This window comes from Gobio gobio (genome assembly GCF_949357685.1).
Source record: "Gobio gobio genome assembly, chromosome: 19".
In the NCBI taxonomy this organism is placed as follows: domain Eukaryota; kingdom Metazoa; phylum Chordata; class Actinopteri; order Cypriniformes; family Gobionidae; genus Gobio; species Gobio gobio.
Window position 1 is genome coordinate 40,388,831 of NC_137112.1, and position 22,571 is coordinate 40,411,401.

The 22,571-nt window shown below is 37.8% G+C and overlaps 1 protein-coding gene across 1 annotated transcript in view; it reads left to right on the forward strand.

The window, feature by feature from the left end:
- The window catches only part of cntnap5l (contactin associated protein family member 5 like), a gene marked incomplete at its 5' end in the record, with an annotated part of 108,917 nt that overhangs the window by 15,161 nt on the left and 71,185 nt on the right, over positions 1-22,571 (forward strand). The window contains one exon of the mRNA XM_079844376.1: positions 17,973-18,083. Coding sequence (XP_079700502.1) covers positions 17,973-18,083 — 111 coding nt within the window. The remainder of the gene's footprint in view (positions 1-17,972; positions 18,084-22,571) is intronic.

Genomic DNA, 22,571 nt, shown 5'->3' on the forward strand with positions numbered 1-22,571 from the left:
CGGCAGAACGCCGGCTTACCATTGGCCGTTGCTGTTCACGTAAGCACTATGACGCATGCGTGTGATGACGACGCAGGAGCTAGCCAATGGTGAGTCGGCGTTCTATCGTAGAACTCGGAAGTGCTGCACTGTGTACAATACAACAACAGAGTAGGAGACTGGCACAGACGAGAAGAGATTGTTGAATAAAGTCGTTATTTTGGGGGATTTTTGCGCACAAAGGGTTTTCTCATCGCTTCATAACATTAAAGGGTTAGTTCACCCAAAAATGAAAATTCTGTCATTAATTACTCACCCTCATATCGTTCGACACCCGTAACACCTCCGTTCATATTCGGAACACAAATGAAGATATTTTTGTTGAAAGCTGATGGCTGAGAAAGGCTTCAGATAGGCCTCCATTGGCATTCAGTACATTTACACTCCCAAGACCCATAAAAGGCACTTAAAACGTCGTTACAAAGTCCATCTCACCGCAGTGGCTCTACAATAATTTTACGATGGAATGACAATAGTTTTTGTGCGCAAAAAAAAATCAAAATAACACCTTTATCCAACTTGTTATTGTCTTCCGTGTGTGCCTCCACGATGCATGCGCGAGAATATGACGTAGCGCCAGCGTTCGGGAATCCATGAAATGCACACTAAAGCCCCATTTTGAGAACTACGCCGAGACCTAAAGCACGATCAACGTAGAATCCAACAGCTTAGACATGCACGTTTTCCTCTGCTTGTAAACAAATCGCTTCTGGGTCATGTGTCCGAACGCCGGATCTGTGTCATATTCTCGCGTGGAGGCCTGTCTGAAGCCTTTCTCAGCCATCAGCTTTCAACAAAAATACCTTAATTTGTGTTCCGAATATGAACAGAGGTCTTACGGGTGTCGAACGACATGAGGGTGAGTAATTAATGACAGAATTTTCATTTTTGGGTGAACTAACCCTTTAAGGTTGAATCACTGGAGTCACATGGACTATTTTAACGATGCCTTGAAAGTGGTGATTAAATTGTTGTCTATGGAGGGGTCAGAGAGCTCTCAGATTTCATCAAAAATATCTTAAATTGTGTTCCAAAGATGAACGAAGGTCTTATGGGTTTGGGACGACATGAGGGTGAGGAATTAATGACAGATTTTTCATTTTTGGGTGAACTAACCCTTTAAGAGTTGAGCATACACTGTGAAGTATGTGAGTCAGGCATGCTGAGAAGGGCTCCTTCCTGCTTGATGGCTGGATTACCTCTTGATTTCAGAGGAAGTAGCTCAGCCCACAAATCATTTGCCTCATTCTGTTAAAATGTCAGGATTACTCAAATTTACGTCACAGAATTTCTCAAACTTTGACTCACAGTAATGCACTAAAGGATAAAGCAGAGGGTGACTGAAACTTAGATTTTGATAATTAGGCTAAATCGTTTGGTAAACATGCATTTAAAGGTGAAAATCATTTGTGTGTGGACATATTCCCTGGCCTATGTTACACACATAGAGTCAGCATAAACTCTTCACAATTTGCTCATTATAATTTGGCAGTGTTTACATATTACAGGTTATTTATTTTCTCCAAACACCCAAGACAAGTACAGGAAACAATTACAGTTACCTTCACAGTCACTTAAATTGCTCCTCACTGTCAATGACGTCAGAGCTGCATATCGTCTGTGTCGTCCTATAATAGCTGCAGTGTTTGTGAACTTTCAAAGGTTCAATGGAGCATGGTGGGCTTACTGACTGCATAAAGAGGTGCGTTCGGTGTCATATACTGTCTCAGAGAATTGCTCAAAAGAAATAATATTCAAGGTTGTTAGATGCTGTAGTTAAAAAACATTGGTTACAGCACCACTTCTATTTTAGATGTGGTAGATAAATGGTCACTCTGTTTTGCTGCATTCTCATAGAATATCGTATTTAATTAAAGGGGCATAGTTATTATCTTGTGTTCCCACATTAAGGTCCCAATAGAATGGTTTTCACATCCACAAGTGTCCCATTGATTTGTTCAGGCTATTTTCTTAGCTCCTGCAAATTTTGCTCTTCAGCCTATGTCGTGTTAATAATTTAGCATATTGCTGGGCCTGTGCAGTTCTTGGTAATATGAGGCCATTTTTGTTTACCTTAGTACAAAAAATCATTTCAAAGTCCTTTGAAATCTCTTTCTTGGCAAAAACATCAGTACCCTAGACCACAGGTTCCGATATGAGGGCATTATAGTCTCTTTCTTTCTGTCTTTCGGTCTATCTCTGTTCTGATCTTAGAGGAACGTGATTAGATCCGATGTTCTAAGGATCCGGTTGGGTGGGGAGAGTGGCGAGAATACCCTCCCAGTCACACACAAATGAAGATGAAAGAAGGCAGGCAGGGATTTACAGAGATTAAAGCAAAGTGAAGGACAAACAAAATCCGCCCGGGTTTTGATGAGGGGAAATTAAGGCCACGGCTCAGCATCGGATGAATACAAACAGAGCGCCTGCCAAATGACACATCTCAGACAGGGAAAAAAAAAAAAACATGTACACACATAACATGTTTCTCCAGGATTCTGCTTGTCAAGGTTTTTTTTTTTTTTTTAGGCCAACAGTTATTAATCAAGGAAGAGAGAGCTTGATGAGATCACTTGAGCATGATTTTATTCTACCTTATAATAATAACATACAACCCCAAATCAGAAAAAGTTGGGACAGTATGGAAAACGCAAATAAAAAAAAAAGAAGTGATTTCTAAATTTACTTTGACTTGTATTTCATTGCAGACAATATGAACACAAAATATTTCATGTTTTGTCTGGTCAACTTCATGTCATTTGTAAATATGCATCCTTTCCTGTCATTCAGACCTGCAACACATTTCAAAAAAAGTTGGGACAGGAGCAATTTAGGGCTAGTAATGAGGTAAAATGGTTAAATAATGATGTGATTTGAAACAGGTGATGTCAACAGGTGATTGTAATTATGATTTGCTACAAAAGCAGCATCCAAGAAAGGTCTAATCCTTTAGGAGCAAAGATGGGCCGAGGATCGCCAGTTTGCCAACAAATACGTGAGAAAATTATTGAAATGTTTAAAAACAATGTTCCTCAAAGAAAGATAGGAAGAGATTTGGATATTTCACATTCAACAATGCATAACATAATTAAAAGATTCAAGGAATCTGGAGGAATTTCAGTGCGTAAAGGAAAGGGCGCAAGCCTAAGCTGAACAACCGTGATCTCCGATCCCTCAGGCGGCACTGCATCAAGAATCGTCATTCATCTATAAGCGATATCACCACATGGGCTCAAGACTACTTTGGCAAACCTTTGTCAAGTACCACAATACGTAGTTACATCCACAAATGCCAGTTAAAACTGTCCTGTGCCAAAAGGAAGCCCTATGTTAACATTGTCCAGAAGCGCCGTCGACTTCTCTGGGCTCGGAGGCATCTGGGATGGACCATCACACAGTGGAAACGTGTACTGTGGTCAGATGAATCAGTATTTCAGGTATTTTTTGGGAGGAATGGACGCCGTGTGCTCCGGACCAAAGAAGAAAAGGATCATCCGGACTGTTACCAGCAACAAGTCCAAAAGCCAGGTCTGTCATGGTATGGGGTTGTGTCAGTTCCCTTGGCAAAGGTAACTTGCACTACTGTGAAGGCACCATTAATGCTGAAAAGTACATAGAGATTTTGGAGCATAATATGCTGCCTTCAAGAAGACATCTTTTCCAGGGACGTCCATGCATATTTCAACAAGACAATGCAAAACCACATTCTGAGGGTACAGGTACTTGACTGGCCTGCCTGCAGTCCCGACCTGTCTCCAATAGAGAATGTGTTGGGCATTTTGAAGCGCAAAATGCGACAACGAAGACCCCGTACTGTTGCCCACCTTAAGACTTGTTTGCAGGAAGAATGGGACAAAATTACACCTGAAACACTTCATCACTTGGTGTCTTCAGTCCCTAAACGTCTTTTAAGTGTTGTGAAAAGGAATGGCAACATTACAAAGTGGTAAATGCTTTACTCTCCCAACTGTTTTTGAAATGTGTTGCAGGTCTGAATGACAGGAAAGGATGCATATTTACAAATGACATGAAGTTGACCAGACAAAACATGAAATATTTTGTGTTCATATTGTCTGCAATGAAATACAAGTCAAAGTAAATTTAGAAATCACTTCTTTTTTTTTATTTGCGTTTTCCATACTGTCCCAACTTTTTCTGATTTGGGGTTGTAATATTTTTATAATTAGTTTTACATTTCTCAATTATGCAATTTAGAGAGAGAATTATAGAAATATAGCCTTCCCTAGATTTGAATAGTACACAATGATGTCATTAAATTATTATTTTGTTACAATGAATTAAAAAAACTACCATTATGTCATTAGGATTTATTGTCATAAAAATGCTGCTTAGTTTGACCTGTCCTGTGGTGTGACTTGCTAAATTTAATTTAAAACGTCTTTAAACAGCATTTGTCAAATTGTATTATAATTATTGTGAATTTTCATTGACTAATTGTGAGACCACATGAAATCTTTTAAAAACCATTTGTCTCACTGCAGGACCATGAAATGCAAGACCAAAAAACTGATTTAAAAGTGTTAAAATATTAATGTTTAAAAACATTAATGTCTGTTTGCCCACTACCCTTCAGCAGTTTTTGGAAAGAGATTTCAGATCCATTTCTGTGCTTTGAATCTCAGAGAATTTTATTATACAGATAATGGTATCTAAAGGGCCAAACAAAGTTATTTGTCAGGCAATCTTATCAAAGTTCCTATTTACACTGCAAGTACTGCTGTCATTCTGCTGGGAGATGATTTAAACAATGCCTGGCGGAAACACTGTGGAAACCCGTTAATCTGCCATTAATCTCCCACCTTAATCAGCGCTATCGTGGCGGCCCATCAGATGGGTGATCGATCCCGCAAGCTATAAATAGCTTAGAGCAGTGTGGGCTAAACAACTCTCTGACGTGATGTACGTTCATTAGACCTGGATGCTTGAGGTGTTCAGCACATCCTGTCCTTTTTGAGAGAATCATAATCACTTCCTCTCTTTCTTTTTAATCTTTCACTTTATCCTGCATTGTTTACAGCTGTTGAAAACTGTCCTGTGATTCCTCTACACCAGGGGTCGGCAACCTGTTTTACATGAATTGACATTTCAACCTCCAAATTAAATCAATTATATAGTATAGTTAGTATATCAAAAAGGTAAATCGTTTTGGACACTTACAGTATATTACAGTTTAAAATGTAGATATTTGCATTGCATTTCTCAAAACTTTTTCAATTTTGCTCTTGATTTTGACCGATTCCAACGTGTTATTTATTTTTTTATTTTTTTGTGGATGTGGGTTGTTGACGTGGCATGGCATTTTCACTTTCATACAAGTTAAAAATTAACTATTTAGTTAGTATTGTAATCATTTAAAATGCAGTAAATGGTTAAACATTTCTTTGTCTTGCATGACCCTGTTGGTATCATCACTCATCAATATAATATAATATAATATATTTTAATATAATATAAGTATTTAGACTGGGTAAACCCAGCCTGATCTGCCAGCGATTTGATTTCGCACCGCAGCTCAGGCTGGAAATCTGTACATCTTTTTATACTACTTCTATTACAAATTTTCAGGAACAATCACAGACTGGCTTATCCACCTGGCGCGCTATTGGAGGGTTTAACACGATGACGGATAGAGAAGCGATGGATCGTTGGTCTGATTGGTTGAAGGACTATCCAATTGCGTACAGAGTCATTTGAACTATGCCCTTTGATCACGCCTCTTGTGGTCTGATTGGTTGAAGGACTATTTAATTTTGTACAGAGTCAGTTGAACTATGCCCGTTGATCACGCCTCTTGTGCAGTAGAAAATACAGAGCAGACTCCCCAGACTAATGTTCAATCTTAAAATATTGAGCTTGGTTGGGTGATAGCCAGACATATAAGTATTATCATTATAAAATAAAATTCAGATTTATCCACTCCGGGACCCGGTTTAAAAAAATATCGGATTCATGCTTCCAAAATGCCGGATCCTTGTGGACGAAACGCTGATACGGTACAAAATGTTAACGTATACAGCCAAACCCGTCTCCGTGTGGACGGGGCCTAAAAGCGTAGGAACTTTATACATTTTGTCACTGTATTAAATGTGACAAATGTCATATGTAGCATGTCTTCCGGTGTGATACCATATCCTGATTTTAAATGGGCAATTACGCTGACAGGTTTAATAACTTGAAGGACCCTTATTCAATGTCATATTACTGTGAAGCCCATGATGTGCACATGGTAAGATTTTGTCTCAAATATTAAACTTTTTTGGAACCACTTTTTTTTTTTTTACAGTGAAAGAATTGACAGAGTTTGTTTCTCAAACATTAGACTTCACACTACATAATATTATGCATTTTTACTTCAAAAGTGGTGTTTTACAAAAAAAGCTTTTTTACTGCTTATTTGTCATGCATAAAATCAACTATCTATCAATTTTAGATCTCTTTAAAAAATGTGTTATATATTATGAACATATACTTTTTATACAAAGTATTTTAGTCTAAATACTTCAATTTTAAACCAAAATGGATACACAATTTTTATTTTTTCATATAATTTGAAATCTAACTGCTTTTTGGGAAATATTTAGCATGAAAAGCAGGAACATTGTAGTATTCAGTACACTGTATTGAAGTAATATCGGTAAAACTTTACATTAAGGTTCCCAGTGTTTTTACATGACTAATAACTAATTTACAAATGTATTATAAATCGTTGATAAGCAGTTATAACTGCAGGCCTAAAAACGGTGACTTTAATGCAATACCTGCCAAATAGTAAGCCATTTTTATCTCACATGTTATAAATGCTTAATAAATGTATTTATTCACACTGGTTTAACTCATTCATTTCTTAATGAGTTAAAAACATTAATAACCTGTGAAAGTGAACCTTAATGTAAAGTGAAAGCATGTGAACCATTTATTAATGAGTTACTTGATTCACATGTGTTCACTTTACATTAAGGTTCACTTTCACAGGTTATTAATGTTTGTAACTCATTAATAAATGGTTCACATGTTTACAGTAAGGTTCACAAGTTACTAATATTGGAATTAAAATATTCATTATTAATATCTCATCAAGTTATTGTGCTCGTTTTTTGTTTTCTTCTCCAAAATAACGTTTGATAATTTAATTTTGATAAACAAGAAGTTGATAGGCATAATGAGCTTTTCGTGGAATATCATGGGAGTAACTTTTGGTAAGGAACATTTTAAGAAAAGTGGCAGTCATTGAGATATGAATGAGAAAACCACAAATACAACATCCTTCAGTCTCACTATGTTAGTCTTGCTGCATCATGAAATAAATCAGAAATCTGGTTTCGAGTTAAATAATTGTGAATAAATACATTTATTAAGCATTTATAACATGAATAACATAAACAGGCATTGCGTTAAAGTCACCCTTTTTATTCATGCAGTTATAACTGCTTATCAACGATTTAAAATGCATTTGTAAATGAGTTATTAGTCATTTAAAAACACCTTTATGAGCCCTTTACAAAGGGAACCTTAATGTAAAGTGTTACCGTAATATCTTTTTGTTTTACAAAGTATTGCTTTATATGCGAAAATCAGCAAAACAGAAGACCAAAGTGCGTAATTGCTTCAGCACTGCTGTGGCAGCGAGTAGGACTGCGTGTTGAGCGTTCCACTTTTTGTTCGGTGCAGATCAGTTTCTGGTTTGCGCTGTCTGTGGGTTGCGCAAGTAAATGGAACGGATCTCTGCGCCACTCAGTGGGCCGTGCCAGTAAACAGATCCACTCTCCAGTGATTCGCGCTGTGCGTTTCGGCTGGGTATTGCCGTTTCATCCCACTTTTGGAGCGATTGGCTTCCCATAAAGCTTTATAACTCAATAAAACTGTCTGTGTGATTACAAAGAAGGATTGCTGAAAGATTCGTGCAGATATGATTGACTTCAGCATTTCTAAAATAAACAACTAAATAAAATTATATGCATAATATTCCTCTCTCTTCTGATATTGCTTGCATGCCAATGATTACACCTCCAAGTTCCTTGCCGATCCCTGTTTTATACTCTTTCTTATTTCCAGAATTCCCTTATTCTCTTCCTCTCATTTCTCTTTGCCACTTTCCACCCCCTCTCTCACTTTTCTATGTCCCGTTGACCACATGATTAAAGCACTCCTGCCCAGGTCACATTGAGGAAACACAGTAATAATGTCTGACCTTTTGAACAATGACCATGTGGATCCACTCTCACGCAGGTCCGAATGAAGAGTGCGCCAGAGACACGGACCTGCCTGAGAAGTCACTGGCTCAGGCCAACCTTTCTTAGTCCTAAAATTCCACATAATGTCTGTCATTCAGCTACTTCAAAATGCTGCTGCTCCCGGGGTTATTTTGTGTTGGGAAAAAATATAATTATGTGCCTGTTGCTAGGCAAACACTTTACTGTGCTCTCTGTCATTGTTATGTTGTGATGTGAGCATGTGTGCATGTGCATATGGCTAAAAGAGAGGGAGAACGTATAATTGTAGATGTGGTAATGTTTAAAAAATGTCGAAAGCTCATTGACGTTGGTGCATGACGAGGCTTGAAGAGAGGTGCTTTTGTTGTTTTAACCAAAAAGGGCCATAAACCATTTTTATGAAAGGTAAAAGCGCACATTTTGATTGGTTGATGAGGTGAAAGGGTTCCGGGTGAGGGTGCTTATGAAACCACCAACAATGGTGGACTTACAACATTGTTTCTGAAGAATATTTAATTGTTCTTTTCAGTATACTACACTCTAAAAATGCTGGGTTAAAAACAACCCAAGTTGGGTTGAAAATGGACTAGCCCAGCAATCGGGTTGTTTTAACCCAGCGATTGGGATGTTTTAAGCAAACATTTAGCCCAACCACTGGGTTAAAACGACCCATTCACTGGGTTAAAACAACCCAATTGCTGGGTTAAAACAACCCATTCACCAGGATTTTTTAGAGTGTAAGCATTAATTGATATCACATAAACCAAATTCAATGAATGCTCAATAGTTCAATTGTCTGTAATGACTGTTTAGGATATTTATCAGTGAGATGGGTTCTCATTATATTCTGGAGATATTGTCCTGCAAAGTTCAGCTTGAACCAGCTAAATAAGATCTTGAGGAAGCGTTAATTACTTACAGACAGGTGTTTTGAAGCATGGGTTGAAACTCTACAGAATGCTAGGGTTGTGTCCGAAACCTGGAAAATGCTGCCTTCGGAGGACACATTTCAAGATCGGAAGGCAGCAAGGTACGTCCAAATCTAATGTTAGCTTCACTTCCTGTCTCCTGAGATACCCTCATCTGATCAAGTTTTGAAGGCAGCATATATGTATCCTTCGCTGCCTTTGATATCCCACAATCCTGTGCGTTCCATTCTGTGACAGTTGAGCTGGAAAAAAGGATGCCATCCGAAAGTTGTGTTTGCTGGTCAGTTTGTGTGTAAATATACGTTTTTTTACCAACATTTTCTACTTCTGATATCATTTTTCTGATGTAATTTCTTCTGATTTTCTACTTCTGATATAATTTCAAGATTTTGATGTCAAGATTTTAAATGTTAGGAAAAATGTTGTTTGATGATTTTGTGTTTTTTATATGTTTGCATTATGGTGTTGTCTTATGCTTGTATGCTGCAACCAAATTGCCCTCGGGAAATGAATAAAGATGAACTGAACTGAACTGAGCTGAACTGATTTCTAGCGAGAAATTACTAATGTAGTAATTAAATATTTGTTTAGTTCTCACCAAAGCTCTCTCTAATTTGCTGTAGATCATGAAACTGTTACGCTGTCTCAGTAGTCTGTCTGAAATTAGTTTCTTGAGGTGCCTTCATTGCACAAACGCTGCCTTACAAGTCATTGTCTGATAAGGCAGCGAGGCAATGAGTCAGCTGCCTAGGTTTTCGGAAGCAGCCTAGATCTCCAGGAACAGGATTGTGCACCCCTTAGCTAAACTGTTAAGGAAATCAGGTCAAATAACTTCGCAATGAAATGAAAGTATTGTTTCTTCTGTATTGTGACTAGAGTTTCACGAAAACCACGATAAAATGACGGTTATCGTTTAAAATGTAATTATCTTTAAAATTTGATTATTGCAATTTCGAAAACTTGCAGTAAATCCTGTCCAGCCAGCATCAGTCTGGTGCAGGCGCTGCGTGTAATGTTGTTTTTTGAATGAGAAGAAATGGCGGAAGGCAGTGGCTCTGGAGATTTTTCAGCCTTCTAAAAGGACCAAATCTGAGTTGTGGTCATATTTTGGCTTTTACAAACTCAATCAAGGATGGTCACCCTGTCTGCAGAACATGCAAAAAGAAGGTGGTTGCAATAGGGGGAAACCCTTCAAATCTGCCGAGTCGTCTTCGTGACCATCACCCACCCACTGTTGTATAGCGAACGCAAGGCAAGTTAACTTTGACCTCAATACCAAAACTACGTCTGCAAAATAATTGGACACAAAATATTGTTTTAAGTTGAAATATTTTATCTAAGCTTTTTGCAGCAAGTGGCTTTGAGCCAAAGACGAACAAACAAGTTCAAACAAAACTATTAAGGGTGACATTTAAGGAATAATAATGTATATTCGTTGTACACTTACAACACAGAATTTTTTCCCCACTTAAATAATCACGGGGACATATTGAATTGAGATTAATGTTTTAAATCTTACCCGTTTATAATTTTTTTTTTTTCCATACAAAACAATCTTGCAGACAAGATGCAAGATCACAACAATATTTTAGTAATATTAACAGTAAAGTCCTCTGATTTCATTTTCAATACAATCAAAAACAGAGACGCAAGACGGCCAGTTGCATTGGAATGAAACATGGATGTGCACTGTGTTATAATGCTTTGCTATTGACGATGGTAATTACACTCACCTAAAGGATTATTAGGAACACCATACTAATACTGTGTTTGACTCCCTTTCGCCTTCAGAACTACCTTAATTCTACGTGGCATTGATTCAACAAGGTGCTGAAAGCATTCTTTAGAAATGTTGGCCCATATTGATAGGATAGCATCTTGCAGTTGATGGAGATTTGTGGGATGCACATCCAGGGCACGAAGCTCCCGTTCCACCACATCCCAAAGATGCTCTATTGGGTTGAGATCTGGTGACTGTGGGGGCCATTTTAGTACAGTGAACTCATTTTCATGTTCAAGAAACCAATTTGAAATGATTCAAGCTTTGTGACATGGTGCATTATCCTGCTGGAAGTAGCCATCAGAGGATGGGTACATGATGGTCATAAAGGGATGGACATGGTCAGAAACAATGCTCAGGTTGGCCGTGGCATTTAAACGATGCCCAATTGGCACTAAGGGGCCTAAAGTGTGCCAAGAAAACATCCCCCACACCATTACACCACCAGCCTGCACAGTGGTAACAAGGCATGATGGATCCATGTTCTCATTCTGTTTACGCCAAATTCTGACTCTACCATCTGAATGTCTCAACAGAAATCGAGACTCATCAGACCAGGCAACATTTTTCCAGTCTTCAACTGTCCAATTTTGGTTAGCTCGTGCAAATTGTTGCCTCTTTTTCCTATTTGTAGTGGAGATGAGTGGTACCCGGTGGGGTCTTCTGCTGTTGTAGCCCATCCGCCTCAAGGTTGTGGCTTCACAAATGCTTTGCTGCATACCTCGGTTGTATTTCAGTCAAAGTTGCTCTTCTATCAGCTTGAATCAGTCGGCCCATTCTCCTCTGACCTCTAGCATCAACAAGGCATTTTCGCCCACAGGACTGCCGCATACTGGATGTTTTTGCCTTTTCACACCATTCTTTGTAAACCCTAGAAATGGTTGTGCGTGAAAATCCCAGTAACTGAGCAGATTGTGAGATACTCAGACCGGCCCGTCTGGCACCAACAACCATGCCTCGCTCAAAATTGCTTAAATCACCTTTCTTTCCCATTCTGACATTCAGTTTGGAGTTCAGGAGATTGTCTTGACCAGGACCACATCCCTAAATGCATTGAAGCAACTGCCATGTGATTGGTTGATTAGATAATTGCATTAATGAGACATTGAACAGGTGTTCCTAATAATCCTTTAGGTGAGTGTATAAGGAAGGAAATGTCACAGAATAGAATCTTGTTTAAAAAAAGTGCATAGAGCTACTTGTTTTATTTGTTGTTTGTTGATTTTCAAATATAAAACTTGTTGAATTTTTTCAGCGTGTGCATGAGTTCTTTTTAAACACTTTCATATTATTTGAACAAAACCGTGATAATATTACTAATCATGATAATTTTGGTCACTATATCGTGATATTAAATTTTCATACCGTCCCATCCCTGATTGTGATATGCATCAGAGTGAAACAGATTCAAAAGAAAAAAGGTAGGATGGGGTTCTATCATTTGGTTTTTGATTGGATGGAGGCGGATCGAATTGCGAGCTTGTAGTCGATTGTAAAAAAAGCAGATTAAATGATTGAAGAAGTCCAGTATGTCACCAGAGAGAATGTAATTATGTCGTTTTGATTAAGAATTACAAGGTCATTTTTAATTGAGTTCAATATTAGACCACTAAAACATAGGGTAAAATTTAAGTCAGCAGAATAGATGCTATTTACACTAGATTCTATTTACACTAACATATTTTCTTAGCGATAGATGATATTTACAATAAGTGCAAATAGCTGTGGATGGTATTTACTAAGTGAAAATAGTGAAATATTGTATTTACACCATGTAAAAGTAGGTATTTGCAATATGTGTAAATAGTAATTAGATACTATTTATACTTTATTTTGACAGATGCATACTATTTGCACCTCAGTATTGTTGTACATTAACAGGATGCAATAATAACAGAGTGTAAATGATTATATTTCTTAAAATAATTAAATGGATGCCGCCTTAATGGGACAATAAAAACCCTCCCTACACCTACCCCTGACTCTACCCAATAAATGCTTTTATTATTATTAAACATTTCGTTAGGTACTTTATTTCCATTTTTAGAACATTTTCTTAATGTTTATTGAAAGTAAATGCCTTTCCGATGTGATATGTGATAGGAAAAGGGAGGCGAGCGAGCTCGGCAAAAGGCAGATTCAAACCCGGGTCGATCGCGTCAAAACCTTCTTTAAGCCTTATGCTTTACTGCCTATGCAACTAAAAACGTTGAAATATACCCCTTATTTTTTTAATCCAAACAAGGCCTGCTATTTACACTAGGTGTATATAGACACTCCGAAATTTGAAATTTCATTTCATGTTGACTTTGAGAGTTATTCTCGAAATGGTTTACACCAACCAGTGGCAGACCCTGCACATGTTTGCTCTTAAGTTTTCTGTCAATACAATGTCTATGAATAGGTTTGTGTTGAAAAATTAATCGTGTTTTTTTCTGCTGGGTTCAACTGTCTACATTGTAATAACTGTTTTTGACACCTTTCTTAGGAAGAAAAACAGGATTTGACAGGAATAGTCTGCATTATTCATATAATGTAATAAAACAGTACTCATTAATATCTCTGTGAAGACGTATGGATATCACAGCCATGTTTTGAAATATAAAGCTAGTTATTTAGGGGTTGCTTGGATGAGGTTAATGCCGAATTAAATGACAGGATCTGTAAAATATATATAGAATTTCAAAGAATATTCACTTTCTCAGCTTTTGTAGGGATTGTCAGTTTGTAGCTATCAAAATGGGTCAACAAGCTACTGAAGAAAGCCTGCAGGATCAGTTTTCGCAGTGTATCGTCCTATTCTTAGCTCTTGTTCGTTTGTTGACTCCACATGTAATGTTTCAAAATCTTGAGTGGGATTATTAGTGTGTAAGTACATCCCTTGTCTGTGCTTATGGTAATTAAACATTAGTCCAATTTTATGTGCCCTTATCATCTGTTACATTCTCAGGTCTTGACTCTCCATTGGGAAATTAACTTTGTTTAATGAAAAAATCCTGTTAGAAGTATTGCTGGAGTCAACAAGACCTCCAGTGTGTTTGAAATCCTGACACTGCCTGTTTATTCATTTCCCACAGAAAAAAAGCCCTGTTTACTTTCAGGACATGCGAAAGTTCTGAAGTATGTGCGTCAGTGAAATTTATAAGGTCCTCATGAATTCAGACGTGAAATATTTTGTTGTCCTCATCAAATGATGCCTTACCCTTGAGGGTGTCACATAAACGTCAGGTATGTCGTCTGAAATCTCTGAGGTTGTATTTCAGAGCAAACAAATCAACCTCAGATGAACTTTGCCGAACATCTAGTAGGACACTTCATCACTTTCTTCTGTGAACTTTTTTTAAATGCTACTTATTACTGTAGGAGTAAATCTGAAGGGGGTGCTGTGTGTCATTTGCTCAGCTGAGAGTGGAAGGACGATGCCGCAGCTGTTCTCTGATGCAGCGAAGAGCACTGCTGACTCAGATTATGGCTCCCTTATGGTGACAATAACGCATGTGAGCCCCCTCACAATGGCGAGACTTCTCTCTTTTCTCATTAAGTTGAAGAGAAAGTGGGAGTGTGTACGTGTGAGATGGAGAGAAAGGAGGAGGAGGAAAAACAGAAAATGAAGAGTGGGTGAACAGAACGATGGGCTAGATTGAGGAGGAGAGAACAAAAGAGATGGAGAGATGGCCATAGGGAGCGTCAAAAAGGGGAGTAGGCAATTCAATGTCAAATGAGTGATTGCCAGGCAAAATGTTGCCACAAATGCAAAGGCCCTACAAATAAGGATATATTTTTACCCTGGTCCATGGAGAGTGCTGCAAAGTGCTTACGCTGCTGAAACAGGAGAGAGCTTTAAAATGCTCCCTGGACACATCTAATGGTTCCCTAACCTGCTGTTCATTGTTTTGTTATTCTGACGATACATGCATATTCTGGAAGCTTGAGACTAATGTGTTTGGGCTGTCGAGCTGCGGTTCATTAGAGTTCTTTTGATCTGTGTTTCCATGGAAAAGGCCATTGAAGGATGCAAGAAAAGCAAATTACGGCAGGTTATTTACCTTTAAAGTACATTTGGTATGGTCTTACATGGGCATTCAGTCTTTGTACATACAAAAGCAGTTTGTGTCTTTACATGGAGATATATGAAAAAGCAGTTGGTTATATGAAAAAGTGTAATTGGTTGTACATTCCTTGCTTTAAAAGCATCCAGGATTGAAGGCCACAGAAATGCTTTTTTCGGTCTCTTTCATCCGAACGGAAAAGGGTCTTGACCTTTAGCAAATGTGTATTCTTGCCAACCACAATGAGCAAGAAGTCGAAAGACTAAAATTACCATTGCTGTAATCAACTGACAAGATTTGAATGAACACTCTGATTCAACTTGTACTGTCACATACGGTACCCGATATTAAAATTTATCTGAAATTCTCTTCCCATCTTTGGCTTTGACTCGTATTGAGTATAAAATTCCTGACAACCCAGATACTTTCAAACATGAAACATGTTGAAGTGAATTCTTTAAAGAGAGATCGGGGTCAATGACAAACTGGCACTGACAATTCAGTCGGATGAAAGGCAGACTACATGTGACAGCTTGCAAGACTCGAGACTTTAATTAACTCTCTCGAACTGGCCGTCTTTACAGAGAGCAGATGTCTTTACATCACACCCTGCACAATGAGACTATGCCACTACAATTAAAAGAGTTGTTTTGTTTCAGATTTGAACCCCATTAATGAGCTGAAAATCTCTTTTTAGTAAATTGTATTAAGTAAAACAAGAGGTTTTGAGTTAATATTTAGTGCATGCAAAAAAAAACTAATAATGTATCAAAATTGAAAGTCATGTAATATTTAAGATTTTTTTTAAATGTATAAATCATATAATATAATAAAAGAAAAATCATATGTGACCACTACATTTTCAACTAAATATTAAAATAAATGTTCAACTAAATTACTGATCTGCCCGCATTGACACTATATGATAATTGAATTGAGCTGGATGACATCACCATTTTCTCCAGAGCGGCTGTATACAGCCAAATCAAATTATGTTGCATTATTTTCCTGTTTAACACTGTGAAGCTACACTGGGTAAACCCAGCCTGATCTGCCGGCGATTTGATTTCGCCCTGCAACTCAGTCTGGAAACCTGTACATCCATTTCTACTGCTTCTGTTACACTTTTGCGGGAACCAATCACAGACTGGCTTATCCACCTGGCACACAATTGGCGGGTTTAACACAATGACGGATAGAGAAGCGATGGGTCGTTACCCGTAGATCACGCCTCTTGTGTTCTGATTGGTTGAAGGACTATCCAATTGCATACAGAGTCATTTGAATTATGCTCGTTGATCACGCCTCTTGTGGTCTGATTGGTTGAAGGACTATCCAATTGACCTATCGGTAAGCCCCTCCCCTCGAACGCAGATGAGCCAATAGCAGTTGAGTATCAGTTGCGCTGGGACCGGAACTCGGACATCTTTAGGTGTCGGCTTCATAGAGAAACATTTAAAAATCCGAAGCTCTCATCGGTTTGATGGTGTTTATGCTACAAAAATGGCAAAACGATGTGCCTCGGGTACTGTAACATTCCAGGTATCCTGAGAGGATTTTCTGTTTGTCATACTCTTGTTAAGTTACGATTAAAGTCCCTGCTAACGTACAAACCGAAATAACTAACTGTTTGCACGACATGTAACACTGTAGGTCAAAAACATGAAGGTCTACATTTCAGTGCCTCTCCATATTAAACTGGTTATATGTAATTTAATTCAATTTTAGATATGTTTAAGGTCTACACTATCTGTCCTACTAAGGAGGACTCCTATTTTGATGGGTATTATAGTCTACGGGTAGTGAAAGGAAGAGCTTGCACGCTGTTTGTAGGAGTTGTTTTGCAAAGTTACCAGTTATTAACCCTCGAAAAGGCATACGGTCTGTGTTTACTGTTAGTTGTATGAGTGTTTTTGTGTGTTTTGCTGTGTATGTTAATGGTAATGCAACGTTAGTTTGTGAATGAGACGTTAATGCACACTTCTTATGCTTTGTTTGTTCAGCTCTTACAATGATTTTTTGGAGTGAAAAAGGACATAATAAACTTGATAAACCATCAGTAAAGTTTGGCCATCATTTCGAATGGGATATACGCTACATTCTGTGTCCAAAAACATCTCGGGATAAGGTTTTCACACTGACAGCTCTCTTTGTAAGATATAGCAACTCTGTTTGTTTGTCCGAGTTAGCAACAGTAACCAAGGCGGGCGGGGCTTACCAATAGGTCAATTGTGTACAGAGTCATTTAATTTATGCTCGTTTATCACGCCTCTTGTGCAGTAGAAAATACAGAGCAGACTCCCCAGACCAATGTTCAATCTTAAATTGAGCTTGGTCTGGTGATAGCCAGACAATTGTGAAGCTGCTTTGAAACAATCGGCATTGTAAAAAGCGCTATATAAATAAAGGTGACTTGACCTGTGCTGGCAAAAAGAGTCGCAATGAGCAAATTTTCAAAAAATGCATTATTGTTATGTCATTCTCTAATAAAAACCTTCATAATTATGGAGCTAAATGACTGAGCTATACCTGTTTGAAGTCAATAGAGTCAGCATAACTAATTTTGTGCACATGTCAGTCAACGCGAGTAAGATCATTTTCTTGGATAAGGGAAAGGTACTCCTCTCAGAAAACGTACAAATAAAGATACTTTTAGATGATTCATTGCTATTTAGAGCATTGGGATCACTAGTCGAGGGCTTAATGTACTACATTTTGTGAAAACCTCAAAATCGACCAAAATTGAAATGTTTCACTTGTGTTATGCCTGTAGCTCGAAATTTTTGTCCTTTTCTCCTTTTGTCGGCACGAGTCACATATGATAGTATTTATATAACTGTGAAGAAAAAAAAACTTTGGCTGTTTTCCATTTCAAATAAAGAACTAAAGACAAAAGTTTCTTTTGCTTGGTTTTAATGCAACTTTTCATTCTATTTTCATCCAGATTACTGTGAAGAGCCACTGATGACATCACTACCCCCATCTTCCTTCCAGAACTCATCAAAAGTTTCTGACAAGAGGTCACCACACTATGCTAAACTCAACAGAAGAGATGGTATGTGCTATTGTCTTCTTGTTCTCTTGCCCTGATTGTATCAAATAACATCCAGTTGTCTGTGTTTATGTGACTAGAGAATTAAGCAGAAGGGAAATTTGTCCTTGTCAGGAAAAGTGTTGACGTAAAGCTTTTTTTTCTTTTATGAATACCTAACGTAATCTGATTTAGCTTCCACAAACATTGCAAAAAATAAGTATTAGAAGACTTTACACTTTCATTGGAGGTAATATACTGTAACAGGGCGCTGGTGTCCATGAGCATTACTGATGTGAAAAGCTCTGGTGGTTAGCTGTGCCCGGAGCAAGATTTGAAGATTTTAGAAGTCATTTCTTATGTGTGACAAGACATAGACAAACATAAATCTCTAATGACAATATGCAACTTATTTATAACCACTCTAAATGTAAATATGGACTCAAAGGAAGCTAAAGGAACTGAAAGAAGTTTCGAAACTTGCTCTTGTGGTAATCAAACGTAATTTGTCAAAGGTGTTTTTCCTCCCTTGATGCCTGGTGTCAATGAATAATATAAATTTTCGTTTTTATTAAGTGTTTGCAAATTGTCAAGCAACAGCTATGCTTTTCCAGGTCTGTATTTTCAAAAAGCATTGTAACAGGGTTTTTCCTGGGTCAAAAATGGTCTTCGGTGGTGGCTGACAGACATGGTCATCCACACACACACACACACACACACACACACGCACAGTAAAAAAGTACCCTACCCACGTGATCTGCAAGCGCAATACTGACAATACATTTTAAATAAATTCAAAGAAAGTTTGTCATTTTTGCTTATCTTATTTTGATACCTTATTTTTACACTATTTACAGATAATTGTTTTGGTATATAATCATATCAATATTAAAAAAAGTAGTATTAAAAAAATGAGCAAATAGCCTAATTTTCTTCCATATACAATTTCATAAAATTATCAGCTATCTAATAACAACTTTGTTCTGGGTTCTCCTCACTCCAGTCTAAACTAAATGATTTATAGGCTATTTATTTTACTACACATTGTGAACATAAATAAGCTGAAAGACTGGATAATTAAAACTAAATCTTACACCCACTCTTGCTAAATTGTGTAAGCACAATTGCGTTCTCATTTCAGATGTGTTCAGAGTAAATGATTAAACTGATTCGTGAGTTCAGTGTTGGACAGGGCTGCGTTTCCCAAAAGCATTGTAAGCCTAAATTGATCATAAAAACGATCGTATGAGTGATCTTAATATTAAGGTCTGTTTCCCAAAAGCATCGTAACTTAAGTAGCACTTGAAAATGATCGTAGATCTACGAGTGCTCTGGAGTAATCGTAAAGCTCTAATTGTATCGTAAGAAGACAGAGTTATGAGGTCACCTACAGGACAACCGGCAGATTGCATCTTTAACTTTATTCAAGTGCATTGTGATAATACTATAAGGTTTTGATTGTACTTTATTGTACACTTTTTTTTGTTTGTTTTTGTTTTTTTTAATATTCTCATTATTATCAATGTTGATTTTAAAAAAAACAGTTCTGCTGCTTAATGTTTTTGTGGAAACTGACTTTATGATCACTGGATGTTTTTTTTTTTTTTTTATGAGGGCAGGTAACAAACAAAAAAAATTATAAATACACATCTGAATTAAATGAGGATATTTATTTCGTCTCTTTGAAAGGTATCTTTTCTTGGGTTTTTTTGTTCAGCCTTTTGTCAGTGCCTCAGCCTGAAGGTAGTTGCTTTATATAGACGTGTTTTGATTGCTAATCCACATCAGATGACAATTATTAGGTGAAACGTTCAGAGGAAACGATTCCAAATAAGGTTATATTTCAGCACTTCGCAAATGGACAGCGACTCTTAAGTAGCACTTAGAGCGCGTTCTCGCGCGTTCATGTTAAGTACATTTTTGGGAAACGCACGTGGAATTGCTGCGAATGATCGTAACTTCGCTCGTAGAACATGCTCTTTAGAGCTAAGATACATCGTTATTGGGAAACCCGGCCCAGATCAGTTGTTCTAACCAGTCAATAAAATGATTCGGTTCAAAGGAGTCATTAGGTCGCGAATCGGACATTAGCAGATGCGTTGTGTGTGAATCCCATCTGTTAGAACATCGCAAAAGATTTGTCAACACACAGAAAACACTTCAAAACCGGATAGGATTTGTTTCCCGTTTATTGAAAGTATGGTTTATGTCAGCTGGTCAGAGAAGAGTCAACATTTTTTGAGCGGTAATCAAAGGAAAACAACGTCTGATAGCGCCACGTGTAACATGGATTCGGTCTTCCGACCTTTTGATTTTGATTAACGTAATATGTGAAATATTAGAAAGCTAAGAATGCTTATTTTGAAGACAGAGAGCGTGCAAGCGGGGGAGGAGCTCTCTGATCGTTCTCTCTGTCACTCAGTTAACGCAAGCGCAGCAGTCATCAATTCTATATCACTCACAAATCACAATAACTGATCAAATAAGGCTTTGGCAGGACAAAAATTAGTGTTGGCGGCCGCCAAAAAATATTAAATGTGGGAAAAACCCTGTGTAAGCCTAGATTGCAGAAACCATTGGGACCAATGGTCTCGTTGATCAACAAGGCTTAGAATGCTTTTAGGAACTGGTTAGTTTTCTGAATAACACTTTGTCCTAACCCGACTCAATGTGATGCCATGACACGCGATAAATGGCATCTTTTCCATGTTCCAAATATTTTTCCTATTCAGCCACAATGGTGATGTGTAGCAATCAATAGGAGATTCTATTTCCGCCGGCATTGCGGCTGGAACAACAACATACAAAGTATGACAATGATAATTTCAGGTACTGATTATGTTCTTATTGAATGTTAAAAGCATTGATTGTGAGTTTAAATATCATTTAATACCTTTATGGCCATATTGAATGCGGCAATGTATAATTAACCTCAACATTCAAACAGTGAACAAACAAGTATAGAATACGCTTGTTCACAGTTTGAATGTTCTTGTTCACTTTCCTTTATTTTCAAGATCTGAGGTTAATTATCCATTGTCGCTTTCAGAACAAAGATTATTTCAGTCAGTCATACTTGTAATAAATCTTAATTTGATTATGTACTTATCCATTTTGCTGCGAGTGCAGTGCGTTTACGGATAGGCTCCGCCCATGCGCTCTCTTGATTTGCTGACACTTGGATCTTATTGTGTTGCGTCTGCTTAGGACACGGTGTAAGAAAGTTTACAGCAAGATATTTTCCTAACATGAATTAGGGGGAAAGTTTACCCAAAATGAGTATTCTGTCATCATTTACTCACCCTCATGTCATTCCAAACCTGTATTACTTTTTTATTTGTGTGGTGCGCAAAAACATGATATTTTGAGAAGTATCTCGGGATTTTTGTCCCTAAAATGAAAGTCAGTGGTCGCCAAAACCGACATATTGTTTACCAATATTCTTCCAAATACCTTTTGTGTTCCACAGAAGAAAGTCACACAGGTTTTACTCAACATAAGGGTGGGTAAATGATGATTTTATTTTTGGGTGAACTATCACTTTACATCAGAAATGCCAATGGATACAGGTTTCCTGTGCTACAACAGCCCCAAAATTCAATCAGAAATCAAGCCCAGAAGGGGTATAATGGCGGCTCTTGATTTGCTTAATGATCCTAAACACATATAAAGTATTTTGCCAGACTGAGCTTTGGCAAAGCATGGGGTATAACAAGAGGACTGTATAAATTATGACTAGGCAAACGTGTTGTGATTTTTACTTCAGGGAGGAGTAGAGCGGTTTGATTAATGCAACCTAACAATCAGCAGCTGATTACAGTCTGTAGAAACACTTGAGAAAACTCCCCAGCCAATTAGCCAGTTAAGACGTGCCAAAAATACCAGCTTATGTTGAGAGTGTTTTGTTTTTTTTTGACCTCATGGTCCAAACACACTCCAAGAACTTCCTTATGATGCTTGGTGGTACTTGCAAATGATCGCAATACCAAACTTGGTAGTAGATTCGTAACTTTTTGCATTAACAGTGTCTCCCAGCGGTAATAAGTGGGGGCCACGATATGGCGGCTTGACCGTGTCACCCCCAAGGCATTTCTTTTTTTTTATCATGCCTCTTGCTTATTCTCAGCAGGAGGTTTTCTTTCACTGTGAGACACAGACAGGCAGCCCGTTCCCAGTCCCTGCCAGCCTGATCCCAACGTGTGCAGACACCAAACGTTGTTTAGATCTATCCATCTATTGATTATCTGTCTGTAATGGTCATTAGAATACAAGATCTGTAAGTTGTAATTTATGTTTGTACCTGTTATTTACGTCAGATTGGAAATGATTTAATAAATTAAATAAATCGCTCATGCTAAAAATACATGTCTGCCTCCTCATGGAGCCTACAGTGAAATCTAACAAGCTCCGAGTGTTCATCCTGACCTTATCTTCACAGATATGTACCCAGTCACTGAACACCACTGATGAAGCATTTATTATCTGGCCATCTTGTTCTGACTTGCCCCGAGG